The sequence below is a fragment of the Geospiza fortis genome, unplaced genomic scaffold (genome assembly GCF_000277835.1).
Source record: "Geospiza fortis unplaced genomic scaffold, GeoFor_1.0 scaffold130, whole genome shotgun sequence".
NCBI lineage: Eukaryota > Metazoa > Chordata > Aves > Passeriformes > Thraupidae > Geospiza > Geospiza fortis.
Window position 1 is genome coordinate 14,162,385 of NW_005054300.1, and position 15,362 is coordinate 14,177,746.

Sequence of the window (15,362 nt, forward strand, 5' to 3'; positions counted from 1 at the left end):
GTCTGTATGAAAAGTCTTTAAATGATGTTTATTGCATGCAGCCCATACAAAATTGGCAAATGAATTATTCTTTATTCTAATTTTTACTAAACTAAGATGTAAATAACATTAAATTTTATATTCTGTAGTGGTTTTCCATATCTGAATGGTCTTGTTGGTATGATGAACACCTGTTATGAGCTTATTTTCATGAGACTGATGGCAGCCATGCCAAGAGGCAAGATGGGGCAGATGATTCTGAACAAAAGAAGGTGCAACTTTACTTAAATAATTTCGTTAAACCATTAGGAATTAGATGATCAGTTTACAGGCAACGATAGGTGAATCTGTAAGCACCTTCCTGGTGTGTCTAATTTTTACTTTTCTCTCTTTGAATCTCACCTTTATCCTCATCACTGAAGATAATAACCTTTTTTCACCCCACAACAAAGGTGTGAAAACCCAGTAACAGCCATTTCAGAACACATGGAGCAGGGCTAAGTTTTAAAATTTTTAAGAAAAAGAAAGGGGGAAGGGGAATAGGAAGACCCTGCCCCCCAACTTCTAATCTAAATAAACCTTTGTAAACTAAATGTAGAATTTAGTAGATGGATCTTTCTTCATTAACCAGTATGCCTTTAACTAGTGATTTTACAAGTCTGAAACAGGTGCAATGTGTCATGCAATTTATGGGTCCCAGTGCCTGCCATAAAGTATTTTATGATGGCTGTGTTCTGCGTTATTAGTAGCTGTCTTTTTCTGCAGCCATTGGTGTTTGATAATAGTCTTAAAACACCCAAAATTACTTACCTGCAAGCAACATTCCATAGTCCCTGTTGACAGTTTGAATAAGTTTAATGCCCTTTTGTTGTACTTTACCTTCAAAACAAACTGATTGAACCATCAATAGCTCCTGAGAGCTGACAGAGGCATGTCATCTGCTCTAACCCTCTGATAGTAGGTTATCTGTGGGAGTTAACCTCCCTGCATTGTTAACCGAAATGTTTTATGTACTATGCAACTTTAGGATACTGCTGTGATAACCTTAGTAACTAAGTCATACATCACAGTAAAGAGATTTTGTGCAACAAATAACCCTGGATTAAATTTACAAGGGTTGAATTGATATTGTAGAGTGTTCATTCCCAGGCTTCGGTAATCCTTTCCTGTATTTTTTATGGCAAACTTGTGTTACATTTAGATTGAACCTGCATCTTCATATTTCTAGCTAAAATAAATCCAGGAAGCTTGCTATTTTTCCTCAACCATTTAATATGAATGTATTACATTATTTTCAAATAGCATAATTACCTTTTGTCTCACATTTTGTAAAAAGTATATTAATAAATGAGATTGAATTTTTAATTGCCTTTTAAAAAAATTAATTGCACCTATACCCTCCTTCTACCAGTGGGATAATATTTATGGTACCTACTTTTTAGTATTTGCTCTGCTTAAGGGAGTGCAAGTTTGAAAAAAAGAGCCAACCCCAAACTGTGACTTGTGGAGTAGTTTGCCGTTTAATTTGTGTGGGTAGGGTTTTTTGGTTTTGTTTCTGGAATTGACAAGTACTAGTGCTAATTCTGTTTTTTGAAATGCAGTCAGGATGGCTTAAAAATACAAAAATACATTTGTATCAAGGAATGCTATTATAATTTTAAGCTCTTTTGAAATGATTGAGAGACTGACATTAGGGCTGTGATCCAAAGTCAGCATAGATGACAGTGCTGTCTTATTCTGTTGTCATTTTTGTTGCAGCCTGCTTTTCAATGGCATATTTCATTCCATCATTAAACATTTGCTGATTTTCTAATACCGATGTTTTCTTCACCTGAATATTCATCTTTTCTCACCCTACACTTAGTGGGTGTCTTTACTCATTTTTAGCTTCACTCTTCTTCACTCTTGACATATTGTTTCCTTCTGTACATGTCTTCATTTGAAAGAATCTGTTGTCATCAGAGCTTTTCTGCCAGTAATGCAAGATGGATAGCTTCTCCTCCAGTGAAAGATAAGGGCCAGCAAAATGCCAGGGAGGACTGGAAGGGCAGCCAGGAAAGCTGGAATGAGTCTGAGAATGTGTCTGTCTCACAGGTCTGTAGCTGTTGTTTAAAAAAATGGTCTTAGGAGATGTTCTGTTTTGTGAAGTGACTCTTTTTCTTCTACTGGTATAATTGAGAGCCATAGATTGAGGATTCACATTTAAATTGTCTGAGCATTTCAGAACTGAGTATTGTCAGATAAGTTGTTAACAATTTATGAAGGTGTTGCTTCAGAGGAATGGTGTACTTGATGGAAAGCTTTATTTGCACCATTAAATTTTGCTTGGTTTTAGAAGGGGGAGCATTACTGTAATTTTCACATATTTATCTGGTTTTGACAACAGTATCATAAGATAAACTTTTAGCTTTTAAAACATTGGGTTTTTTTGTGTTGGTTTTTTGGTTGTTTTTTTTTTTTTTTAAATGTTACGCAGAGTTTTCTGTTTCTTTAATTTCTTCCTCCCAGGGCCAGAGGGGATCGGTATGAGATGGAGCTCTCTGACTGACTTGGGGTTTATGCAGAGCAGCTAGGCTGGGGAACATTATCGTCACCTTTCTACCCCCTGCCAGGAAAAGTCTGGTATTGCCCTCACTTTGCAGCGTCTGCTTCACATTTGGTTGACTAAATGCAAATGATTTGTACTTGAGGTGATTAGATATTTGGATTTGCCGTGGTTGTGCCTTGCTTTGGTTTTGCTCTGCCATGTTATCTCCCTCCACAAGTGAGAAGCCAGTAGTCTTTTTCTGAGGTTGGAAAGCTGCTATCCTTCTAGTAGAAATGATAAATAGGACATAATACTGATGAATTCTAATAAGAACTCAGAATTCTTAAAATATATTTCCCTAAATAGTCTTTCCATGTGTGCTTCTGCACTTAATCCTGAGCTGGAATCTCTATTCTGTAAGGCCGCCTTGTCTCTCTGGTGGGACCAAATTGGAATTCTCCTTCCAAATGCTGATCATTGTGTTTTTAGGAAAATAAAATAAAAAATCCAAAGAAGTGTTTGCAAATGGAAAGAGTTCTTGCAGAGAAGTTGGCTGGCAATTTCCCATATCTCAGATTGATTTTCTCCCACAGTGTGGGTTGGAATCTCTGGTATCACTCAAAATTCCTTTTCCCAAACAGGCAATGCAAAACAATTTCCAAGTTATTCTGTTCCTTGGTATGCTTTATACCTCACTAACATACAGAGAGAACATACACGCCCATGGGGATTATTGTGTTTGATCCACCACTATTAAATAGTTTTGGCTCCATTTGAGAGAATAAAGTAAGTATTATAACTTTGCACATAAGCTACGTTGCATGAAAAAGGTGAATACAGAGAGGAGACAAAGGCTGTTGTTATTTTTGGCTGTCATTTTTAGTCGTTGAGTCTGTGAGTATGTCTTTGTGCATTACTGGATTTTAACTGTGTGTATTTTGGTATCTGTCAGATATTTTGTCCTGCACAAATTGACAAACCTGAAATTTCTCGATACTCGGAAAGTAACCAGGAGGGAGAGAGAGGAAGCCTTGATAAGAGGTGCCTTCATGAAAGTGGTTAAGCCCAAGGATGCAAAGGTAGGAGAATAAATGAAAGTGGGAACAATAATATGATTCATTAACACTATTTTTAAATAACTCCAAGAGCCTGGCTGCATCTTTTGCTAAGGTAAAAAAGGAGGTGAAACCTTTCAAATGATAAATGTGGTCAGATGGGGGACAAAAGCCTTAGTAATTTTTCTGTGTTTTAATATAGAAATTTACAGGTACCTGTCTAATGGGCTGAGGCTATGTTATCAAATTTCTGGTTTCAACCTCAAAGTAACTAATATGTGTCACTGAGCTTAAAAGAATATTTTTACACTGTCCAAGGAAATGTAACTATGTGATACACTTTTGTGAAAGAATGCAATTTTTTCTGATAAGTTGTCCCCTGCCTTGTATGTTAAACTTCTGTTGCAGAGCTCACACCTATGGTGTTTACTGGATTTTGTGAACTGGTTGATTCTAATGTTGTATGATGTTACTTAATGTGGTGTCCTGCTAATAAACATTGACAGCATCAGTGAGACAGTTTCAGTAATCTGAGCATTTCATACAGCTTCATGCCCATCAACTCTGGGCATCCTCCTGAAGCAATCAGAATGAGAATCTGAATTCTCCACTTTGCCTTCTTTTTCCATTGTTGATCAGTACTTGATAACAGCAATCTGTGGTGTGCTCAGAGTGCTTTAGTACTGCAGATCTTTCCTGAAACTCTGCTCAAGTTTTTAGTCTACTTGCTTTCTATTTGCTGCTTTTTCTATAAAATATACCATCAATAATTTATTGCAGATTTCCAATAATGCTGAATAATAATGTAGTGGTTATGGAAATGCACTGTTTGGTAGCATAACATTGTTGCTGGATAAATGCATTATCATGAGTACAATTGCAGTGTATTACAAATTAATTCAGACTGATTAATTTATAACTACTAAAATGTTTACAGTCCTGATACAAACATTGCTTTGATATATTGTTTACCACTGCCTTTAGTCATTTCAGCTTCATATATGTAGTGAATGGAATAAGTTATTTTTAAGCTGTGGTAGAGATCCTATTCACAGAAAACTACCTTTGAATCTGGCCAAATGCAACAGCTGAATTGTGTTAGGTGTAGCATATGTATGTCATCTTTTACAATCCTTCTTATCTAATCAGATTTTGGATCTGGTGAAGTTTTTTAAAAATTTACCTAACAGTTAGATTTTTCATTTAAGACTCTACTCCGCGAATTGCATCCAACTTAATAGTGCAAGAGAAAAAAAGTGTCTCTCAAACTTGAAGTTACTTTTCTGGATTAAACCTCTTTTTAAGTCAATAGCTAAGGGTAAATTACTTAACAAATTTAGGGATAACATCTTTAACTTTTATATCTACAAATGAACCTTTTGTATAGTTTTGAATTATTTACCCACTAAGTCTTATGATAAACCATACATTTATTTCAGAAAATTTGCAGAAGGCTCCAATTTACTGTTGTTATTGTCATACTAAAGAGTTTTATTCTTCTTTATAAATGGTACAGTACAAATTACTGATGGTAAAATCATTGTAAATTATTTTTATGGCATGAATTAATGCTTCTTAAGGTGCTATGAAATTACCCTCATCATACAGTATTATATACATATCACAGAAGTGGCTAATTTAAAATAAATATTAAATTTGATGCAGGTATTGTAAAGCGCTCCAAATTGCTTAGAATTTGTGCTTATTTCCCAGGATATTCATGCTTACAGTACACATGCATGCAAACTCTTTGTATGTCTGAGAAGACTCATAGAATTTTCTCTGCATATATGCTTTGAAATGCTGCTAAGTATGTGTACAGCTATTGACAGCTCTGCTTGAAGACCACAGCAAGCAACATTCCTCCATAAATCACACAGATGATGTGCACAATAACTGTACTTTTGAGTTCTGTCATGTGTTATACATTGCATACATAATGGCTTTTTATTCTCTAGCCTTCCTGTTTCCTGGATCTCGTGTTCTCTGTTCATCAGTTCCACTCCCACATAGCTGTCAATATTTTTGACCAGCTTTAGCCAGATTTAACAGGCAGGTACTGGTAGTATAGTTTAAGCTTTCTGAAACTAGTTAGAGATTACACCTTGATCCAAACTCAGAGGAAGATTGCAGCATATCCAGTATTGGTCATCAGAAAAACTTAATAAGTTGACATAGTGATATATAAGACCTTGATGATAATGACTTCCCAATAATGTTTTTTTTTCCTTTCACCTAAGGCAGCAGTCACTGTATCAGCCTATGCTTACCAGGAAAGGAGATGCAGTGATTAGTATTTATGTTGGTGGATGCCACATGAAAATCTTCTGCCAGGTTTAGTAACAACAGTGGGCCTTTCAGATCTGCTTTTTCCAGGAAAAAAACCCTAAAAACAATAAACCAACAAAAAAACTTAAATTATGTGGCTTTTTTCTCCCCATTATGATAAGCAGGAGATGGTGTGGCTTATTCAGCATAAAAGGCAGACTGATGGGGCTGTGATGTGGGGAGTTGTTTTCATTTTAGTCTTGCCATGAAATACTTGGGAGAGCAAAATACCACACCAAGAAAAAATACACAAAATGAGAATAAAAGCAAGAAATTTCCATCTGACTAGCTTGTGTTGACTCAAATGCGAAAGTATCTAGCAGTCACCAGTCATCACTAAGTCATAAATATTTTATTTTGTATAATTTTTTTTTACTTTCATTATTCCCTGTTTTATTTAACAGAACACTACACTTTCTTGTGCTTTGCTTCATTTCATCTTTTGTTGGAAATGCATCTGTTTGTGATATGACTGTCTTATGGAAAGATACAATCATTTATTAGAAAACAGTTTAATGTTACAATACAGTATTCCTTCTCACTATGTAGGTGAGCTAAACTTCATTATTCTGTTATGTTTATGTTTTCTTTTGTCAAAATATTGAACATTGTATCATGCCTGCTTTTAATAAAGACTGGGGAAGTCTGTGTGGATAAGAAGCATTGAGCCAGATGAGGAAGCCTTGTTTAATGACCAGACCATGACCTCATTTCACTGGCATAAGTGTAGCTCAAAGTGGAAGATGCCTGTCCAGTGTGAAGTGTGTTTCTGGGCATGACAGCATTTCACATCAGAAAGACAGCTCAAGAATACGACAGTCAAAATTGCTTAATTGTGTCCCGGCTTTGTAATTATTCATCTGTGCTTCTACAAAGAGTAGAGTTGTCATCTCTTGACATAATTATTTAAAACTGTACCCCTCTTTGGTTTATAGGTATATGAATTGTGCTTCCAACTGTTTCATTTTTCAAACTTAGGGATGCAAAGCAAATGTGATTTGAGAAAATATGTTAAGACTACACATTTTTACACTGCATATGATATAAATAAAATGAAATTACGGTGTATTAATGTACATAAGTTCATATTTTAAAGGTCTGTATTCATGATCATTTAATCTAGATGATAAAATGTGGATATATCCATTTAAGTGTGTTGCTATGAATAGATACACACTGTCATAAGTCTCTTTAAATATAAACTTAATTATTTAATACGGGGTCAGTCTGCTTGCTTTTAGCAAATACATATGTTTCCTAATATTTCACAACCCCTTTCCCTTACTGCATTTTTAAGGTTACCATTTTCATCTGTTTTAGTTTTGATGGTGAAAAAAAGCAGATGGTATTTGTTCACCAGTAACAGTTTTGTAGTTTATAGGGCCAAATCATTGGTGGGTATCCTTAGTTATACTTCCAAGTAACAAACATAGTATTAAATGGAGTTATTCTGTTTCCTTGCAGCTTTACCAAAAGCATCTTGTCCACTGGCTGTAAGGGAACTCTGTACAACAAAAAAAGGCATGGTGTGGGTGGTTTGAATTTTTCAATATTTTTTCACTCTCAGATGCATTGTTCTCATCTCAAGTTATAATTATGAAACCTGACATAGCATTTGTTCTCTAAGGAACTAAGATGGAGACACTGAAGCAGAAAGGCAAGTCAAATATCTGCATTCCATGTAATAAATGTCTGTGATTCATGTTCACAGTGTTAGTTGAAGGGTAGAAAGAGCTTATTTTATTATGATAGGAAGAGTAAATATTTAGGCAGTACCATTAAAGAAATAAGGTGAGATAAAATCTGCAGTGTTGCTTTCAGATCATTGGCAGTATTCTTGTGTTTAAGCTCACAGGAAAAGCTCTTTATCTAAGTGAGCAGTGCTGATATATGCTTCTATTAAAGTCAGATGAGGCATAAGGAATGATTTTAGTAATTTTTGTCCCAAACTATTTAACAAGAGTCATACTTTTCTTGAATAGATATGTTCTACCTGCTTCCATGAATATAGGCAATACATTTTTGGCAATATATCTCATGGACCTTTTTACACCCCTCCCCCAGATAGGAAAACGAGGCTGGTTTTAAAAGGTAAATAAAAGGAGACAGATAAAACTTTGGAGAACAGCTGCATTGCTCACAATCTTTCTCTTTTTACCATTGCCATTGTGTAGAGATCTTGATGTATGTATTTAGAGCATTTGAAGAACGTGTAAACAGTAAAGAGCTTCTAAAGTGTAAAGAATCATTGTGTCATGAACTGCTAGCTCATAAGATACCTCTTTGAGAGAGCTTCCACATAACAGGGTCCTTTATTGTCAGATGTCATCATTTCACATACCAAGACAAGGACATGAACTCAAGAGTCCAATCTAGACTGTGATGCAGTAAATATTATTTACGTTAAGGACATTGTAGCAGTCATGCATTCAACCATTTTACTCTTGGAAAGTTTAGCCATTTTAAGCAGAAGTCCATAACATGTTTGGTTCATAACCCACTGTAATTCCAGCTGTCAAGAGAGAAGAATAGACACGTGTGGGTCATATGTGTATTAGGATAGGGAGAAAGACTCTTCTTCAGCGTTGGTTCTTTCATTGATATTTCTTATAAAACATCCTCATATGTTCTTTGGGCAGGGATTATGTGGACTACATTTCACTATATTAAAAATACAAGAGGAAAAATGTGATGCCTCTTTCCTAAAATTCTTCTGTTAAAAAGAAGTATATGATTGTCATGAAGCCCATGTAATTTTAGCCATTAATGCTCCCAATGCATTTTTCAGATAAGAAGGGGTGTTATTGCTGGAGCTCTGGCCTCAGTCCAGTTCAGGTGATTGCATTCTGCCTCTATGGATTTCTCTACAATCTCCATGTACTAAGGCATTCTTCTCCACCTTCTGCCCTAACCTCTTCTGTAATGTTGCAGTGTGCCAGTTAACCAGCTGCTACTTTGCACCTGAAATGTGTGTATCTTTCAGTAATAGTGAGCAAATGATCCCTTTGTAAGACTTAAAATTTGTAAAACCCTTGAAAATTCTCTGGTGAATGGCAAAAGGCACTGTATGTAATTAATGCCTCCATGGAATTGAAGAAATTATTGTGACAACTTGTTTATTACCTCTGGGTTTGTTTTGGGTTTGTTTTGGTTTTTGTTTTTTTGGTTTTTTTTGTTTTTTTTTGGGGGGGGTGGTTTTTTTTTTGAATTTTCATTTGTGGGTTCAGATATATGGAAGCTTCAATAATTAGATGCTGGCTTTTGTGTTATCTATTCAATCTATTCAATAAAATGCCATTCAGCAGAATGTAACACCATGATATCTGACAGTAGGATCACGATTGTCTTAGATTCTTAGTGGATCAATAGGGCTAGGGTTTTATTTTCAAAGGATTTTTTTCTGTTTTTCTTTTGAAAATAGAAGCACTGCTGGAGCAGATCTTCTTGTAATTCCTCTTTTCTAATACAATGGATCTCATAATCAGATGACACCACTGCTAAGCACAGGAGTTGTTTGTATGTTGAATTTTGTTAGAAAGGAAAAATGCATTTAATATGGCATTCGTAAAACTCTTGGTCAGCTTTTGTCTATTCTTATGTACCTATGGGTGATTTTTTTTTTCTTGGACCTTAAGACACAGTATGCCTCATGTGCTCAGTCATTTTGGTGAGTTATTCCCATTGAAATAGTAGTAGTCTTAAGTATCATGGTTAGAATTTATGTCAATTTTTAGCCATGAAACAAAGGTCCAATTATAATTCTTCTGTCTGGAAACTGTCTGTCACTGCAATGTTTCTGGAGGAAAAAATCAGTGGCAAACTATCGCTATCATAGGATCTACCTGGAACTTTGCACATGTTTGTTTACAAGTTGGAAAGAACTGTCATGGCTGATTTTATATTTATTGCTTGTTTTGGCTGTGGTTGGGTGTCCCACAGTTTTCACAGCAGGCTTGGCAGTGTTTGTGTGCTGGGTTAAGATAAGGCCGGGCTTTGCTGATTCACTGACCCATGAAAAGTTCCCCAGCTGTTAGAGATAAACGTGGTCGCAAGGGCCACTGCCAGGGAAGACAAAGATGATTTGTTACTGTGATCTTCTCAGGAGTGCATCTTGCAGCAAGGAACAACTAAAGAACCATGACTTCATCACATAAAATGTGATGCAAATACATCATGTAACATTTTATCATCAAATGAATGAATGCTAGGGTTTGGTTATTTTAGTGTTGCTGCAGTTAGATGGAGTCAGGTCAGGAACTAAAGGAAAGGTAAAATGAATGCACTAATATTTCTAATCACTTTGGAAACAATGCAAATGCCCAAAAATAGTAGTCTAGTGCCATTTTTGATACTCTAAAGTGACAGCAGACCCCTGTAGGGATGACAGATAAGTATCTTACATAGGAGATATAAGTATTTTTGAAGCCACCATGGGAGAACAGGCATGGAAACTGTAGAGAGGCTAAAACAGCTTTAGAAAGTTGGATTTAAGCAGCTGAATCCTGCCTTTCCTGTTGTGCTAAAAGAGAGATTGTGTGCTTGAAATATTGGCAGGTCAAGAACACCAGAGCATTACAAAAAATAATCCTTCCCTTCACTAACATCAGCCAGAGTGTGGTCCAAGAGTCAGATAGGGTTGTGATGAGGTCATCTCCTAAAAGCTCAAGCATATCAGTCATTCTCTCTTCATTAATGACTGAGAACATGACCAATTTAAGGCTGGTTTATGAGTTATTTCAGGAAAAAATATTAATAATTTGTTTTCAGAGAAGGGCTAATGTTTCTTCCCTTGTCTCCACCCTTACCAGAAATGTATAGGCCAAAGGGCTATTTTGTAAGAAATCCTGAACTTTTTTGCTTATGAGTTTCTAAAACTGCTCCCTTTGTCAAAGGCAAAGGATGCAGCACAGTTTCATCTGCTCCCTTAAAATCATTTTGAAGGTACAGATTCTGGTTCCAGTTCCTGAATTTTAACTGAAGCTGATGATAAGATTTTTTAATTTTGTCCATCTTGCAGACAATGGACTTGGCAAAAAATCTTTAAGATTTGATGACTTAGATCATGGATCTGTGTTTCAGGGGAAAATCAGGTGTTCATTGTGGGGGTAAAAAACTAAAAAATATTTGTGACTGAGGACTGGTGTTCTCTTTGAAGGAGTTAGAGAGATTATAAAACTTTTGCTGTAGACTGTTGCCCTAATTTATCTTATTCATCCTAGAAAAATGTTCATAGGAAAACATAAAAATAGTAATTAACTCTGTTATTAGAAACTTGTCTAAAAATAAATAAGGAAAATATCAATCACACTTCAAAAATGACATCCCTTTGAATCCTGTCCTGTGAATGGTCTGTTTTAGAGGTGGGTTTTCTTGAGACTTTAGCAGACAGGGAATCTGGCCTTAAGTGATATGCATTTAATTTTCAAATATATATAAGGTATGCTTCAGTTGTAATGTATTAAATGTCTTTACATCAAGGAATGTAGTAAAAGTGCATCGTCCCAAAGATGATTCATTTCTCTTTCAGCCTTGGTGGGGTTTGAAAACCTTAGGCCTTCTTTCTTGTAAAAGAACATGTTGGATATTTGCTTAATGATTAAACTACTGTTGCCTTTGTGATGCTGACTTATGAGCTTGAAGCAGGAGCTTCAAAAAAAGAAAAAAAGTCTTCAAAAGAAGTGTAAAAAAAAGATTACAGGTTCAGCACTGCTTCTGGGGTAAAATGTATATAGGGTTTTTCTTATGTCAGTACAGCAACCTATGCTATATATCTTATTCTGATAAATTTCACTAGGAAATGCATAATTTGGGTTAAAATAAGGGGTAAATTCAGGACTGAGAAATTAAGACTTTTTTTTCTTCACACATTATAAGACTAAACATACAACTTTGCTCATGTAACAGTTACAAACAGTTCACTGTGTAGGCCAAATGCTCTCTAATGCAGTAAAATTAAGAAATAATATGCTTTGAAAGTGATTTATGAGTGTGGTTAAACTGCCAGATTTACAAAGAAATAGTTCAGATCTTGGGAAGCCTCAGGAGTCACGTCAAAAATGAATTTGACCATGATTTAAACTGCTACTTTTCTTACATGACATTTAATATGTGTACTTTGGAGGCCCATATGTCTTTAATAAAATAGCATTAAGTTTTAAATATGATATGAATGCAGTTAGTTTCTAAATTCATAACCTTTTCCACAACTCCAAAATGCTAACCAATAAGGGAGTCACACATGCAATAAAACATAAACCTTAGAAAATAGTTTTTTATTAGAACAGTTAGACATTTGGCAGCTGAGTTGTAATGTAATAAATACGTGCAGCCAATGTGGGTTTATCAGTCTTTGTTTACACTGTAAGCAACTGGGACCAGACAACTAATTATAACTGAGGAGCAAAGGTCCTGAAAAGAATATTTTGTCCAGTGAATCTGGACTTCCTAGGCGAACCCTATAATCCTAAGAAAAGTAATTTATTAAAAAGAAACACTAAAGCATGCATCCCAGTTGAGTTTGTCAGAGAATGTGATGTTTATTAGAGAGTCATATACTTTAAGACTGTTCTGAAGTACTAAGTGCTTCAAAAATCATGAAAATATAGACATGAAAAAAATACACAATTTACAAAGGATTTAAATGTTCAGCAAATGGTGGCCAAAAGAGTTCAGTGTTTCATGAAAACAGCAAAATGGGAGTGCTGTCTCTGCTGAAGTTAATAATAACAAAAGAATGCTATACTATTTTAAGGGGTATTTTTGTGCAATTTGAGGTGTTCCACTAATATTGTTAAAATAATGTATTTTGACATTATTTCTGAAACAGAAGCTAGCCCACAGCAAAATCAGCTTTCTAGGTAGCCTGAGCTTTTACTCAGAGCAGCAAATTCGGGTTTGCTTGCTGAGCTCCTCTATTTATTCAACATGCATAAAACAGTACTGCAAGCCTGTTCATGTTTTCTAGGTACTCTGACTTTCTAAAGAAGGGTATTGAAATGGTGTGACAGTTGTGCAAAGACAGATTTTCTGTGTACTCTGAAGTGTGTAGGGAGGTGGGGCATAAAGTCTTGATTATGGTATACTTTTTCCTTTAAAATGCTTTCAGTGATTTGATTTTTGGTTAGTGTAGCTCTAGAAAAATGGCAAAAACTAAATTTAAAAAGTCTGCTTTGAGATGTATTGCAAAGTATATATTCAAATGCTAATCTCTATTCCTCCAGAATTATGGGTCCCCTAGAGCATCCAGAAAATTATTAACAGCATGTAATCCAGTTTGAATGCATCTTTACTCTGTTAGCCAAATCTTTACATAATACAAATCATTCTACCTATAAAAGCACAAATATGTTATTGTTCTCAACAGGCAATTTAATGCAGCTATAGGGAGGAGAATAAGAGAAAAGAAGATTACAAGCTAGCTGATCATGCCTTTATTTCTCTTAAATCTCTCAGCATTTCTCTGTGGTTGTACTTGTTTAAAGATTGTACACAACTGTGCTGTCTATATTATTTGGAAAGCAAATCAGCCTAAATATGAAGTTTCAATGGGTGTAGTTTTTAGGGGATTTGATACATTTATCACAAATATACATTTTACCCCAGAAGCAGTGCTGAACCTGTAATCTTTTTTCTTACAATTCTTTTGAAGGCTCCAGTTTTGCTGTAGAGAGCTCAGTTATATTTGCCACCCAGTTGTGCAGCTTTAGCTGTAGAGTAGCTATTAAAGTTAATTATTTTCTGGAGGGTTTTCTCAAAAGGACTATTTGTGTGAATGCATACAGAAAGCATATGAATAAGGAAAAAACCCATTTTATTGAAATAATACGTAGCTATCTCCAGTCATGCTGTGGAGTCAGGATCCTGCTCCAGTGAAATTATGTAAATTTGACAAAGTTTAACTCACAATTCTTGTAAGCAGGAAGGTGGGCCCACTCTGGCATATGTGTGCAAATTGCAGTTTTTTATTGTTACATTCTGCTGTATTACTCTGTGTATTATTTTGCCACTTGACTCTGGCTTCTGACTCTAACTATAAAGTTTTGCATCTATGTGATAATAATTCTTTTGCTCTCTTGTGTTGTTTTGTTTTCAGTAAGCACGTGTCATTATGTTATGCATCTACTACCTAATCACCAATGATTGGAAATTTATGTAAAATGTTTAGATATGAGTAAGCAGTCAGCCTGTTATTATTATAAATTGCATACAGATAATAAATGACATAAATGTTGGCTTTAAACTGAAAGGTGAAGGCACTAACACAAGAGAAATCTGTCTGGGAAGAAGAATGGAGTAGGAAAGGCAGTGAATGTTCCTATTCTACCTGTTTTCATCAAGCCCATCAAGCATGAACTGGAAGAAACTGTACATAATTCAGTAGAAAAAAATATAATTTCTGAGTTTGCAATAGGGTGTCACCTGCATGTTTTGCAGCTAGCTACAGGTCTAGTCCTTTGGGTTGTTGAACATAAAGCATAAAATGTATTTGCTGCAAGGTCTTAGAGCTGTTCTTGGAGAACTTCCTCACTTTGCATGCATTTTGGCAGGAGTTTTGTACTTTCTTTCATATTGCATATTGTTCAAGAAAAGTCTAACAGGTCACAATAGTAATCCAATGCCCCAGGACTGCTCAAATTTTTAACTATCTTGCTTTTGTACAATACTTCCCAGCTTTTTCCCTTCCTCTTGTGTGATAATTTTTCATATCTTTATGGTCTGAGTAAGACTCTACAGGGCTATTTCTTCTAAATAACAAGTCTAAGATGTTGTGTGCAATTTTGAAAGATGGAATGCTCTAAAGGCTGGGCAAAAGCACTGTGTGTGGCACCAAATTTTTCTTTCACATGGAGAAAACCTCTGAATCCACTTTTATGTCTGTTGAGGAGGCTCTGAAGGAGTAGTCTGTGGTATGAGCAGTAGAAACAAATGTAGATCTGTGCCATTTCAAATGGTCATTCCAACATTGAAATGTCTGCATATGTTGTTCTAGTTTCAAAACAAACAAACAATCATTCTCTAAATATAAACAAGTGCTGCATTGGCAAGATTTTCAGCAGCAGCTATGCAGTTAATAACCTGAAAGGAATACTTTGGGTTTTATTGTTTATCTCTGATGGTAGAGAACTTGTACAGGGTGAGGAAATAATTCATATTGTTAGTAGAAAAATGTCTTTAAATTGAGCTCATGTGCTAGGCCAGTATGGTGCATGGTTTCTCAGAAAAGAACACACCTAACTTTCTGGGAAGCATTGCTGCAAGGCCATTGGCAGTTGCAAAGTAAGGAAAGAAAAAAAATAGAATTAATTTTATTTTCCTGATTTATTTTTGAACATGAAACTAGGTATGTTATTTTTCATAACAACTTTTTGATTTAAAGGCAACAGCAACATAGCTTTTTGGGTCTTTTTCTGCCCCATATGTTTACCAGTTTCTCTGGAGAGAACTTCTGAAGACTTGCTGTTTATGTGAAGTGC

At 35.4% G+C, this 15,362-nt stretch overlaps 1 protein-coding gene across 1 annotated transcript in view; it reads left to right on the forward strand.

The window, feature by feature from the left end:
• Positions 1–15,362, forward strand: part of LRMDA (leucine rich melanocyte differentiation associated) — a 636,729-nt gene that overhangs the window by 386,399 nt on the left and 234,968 nt on the right. Inside the window, exon 8 of the mRNA XM_031061803.1 lies at positions 3,459–3,585. Coding sequence (XP_030917663.1) covers positions 3,459–3,585 — 127 coding nt within the window. The remainder of the gene's footprint in view (positions 1–3,458; positions 3,586–15,362) is intronic.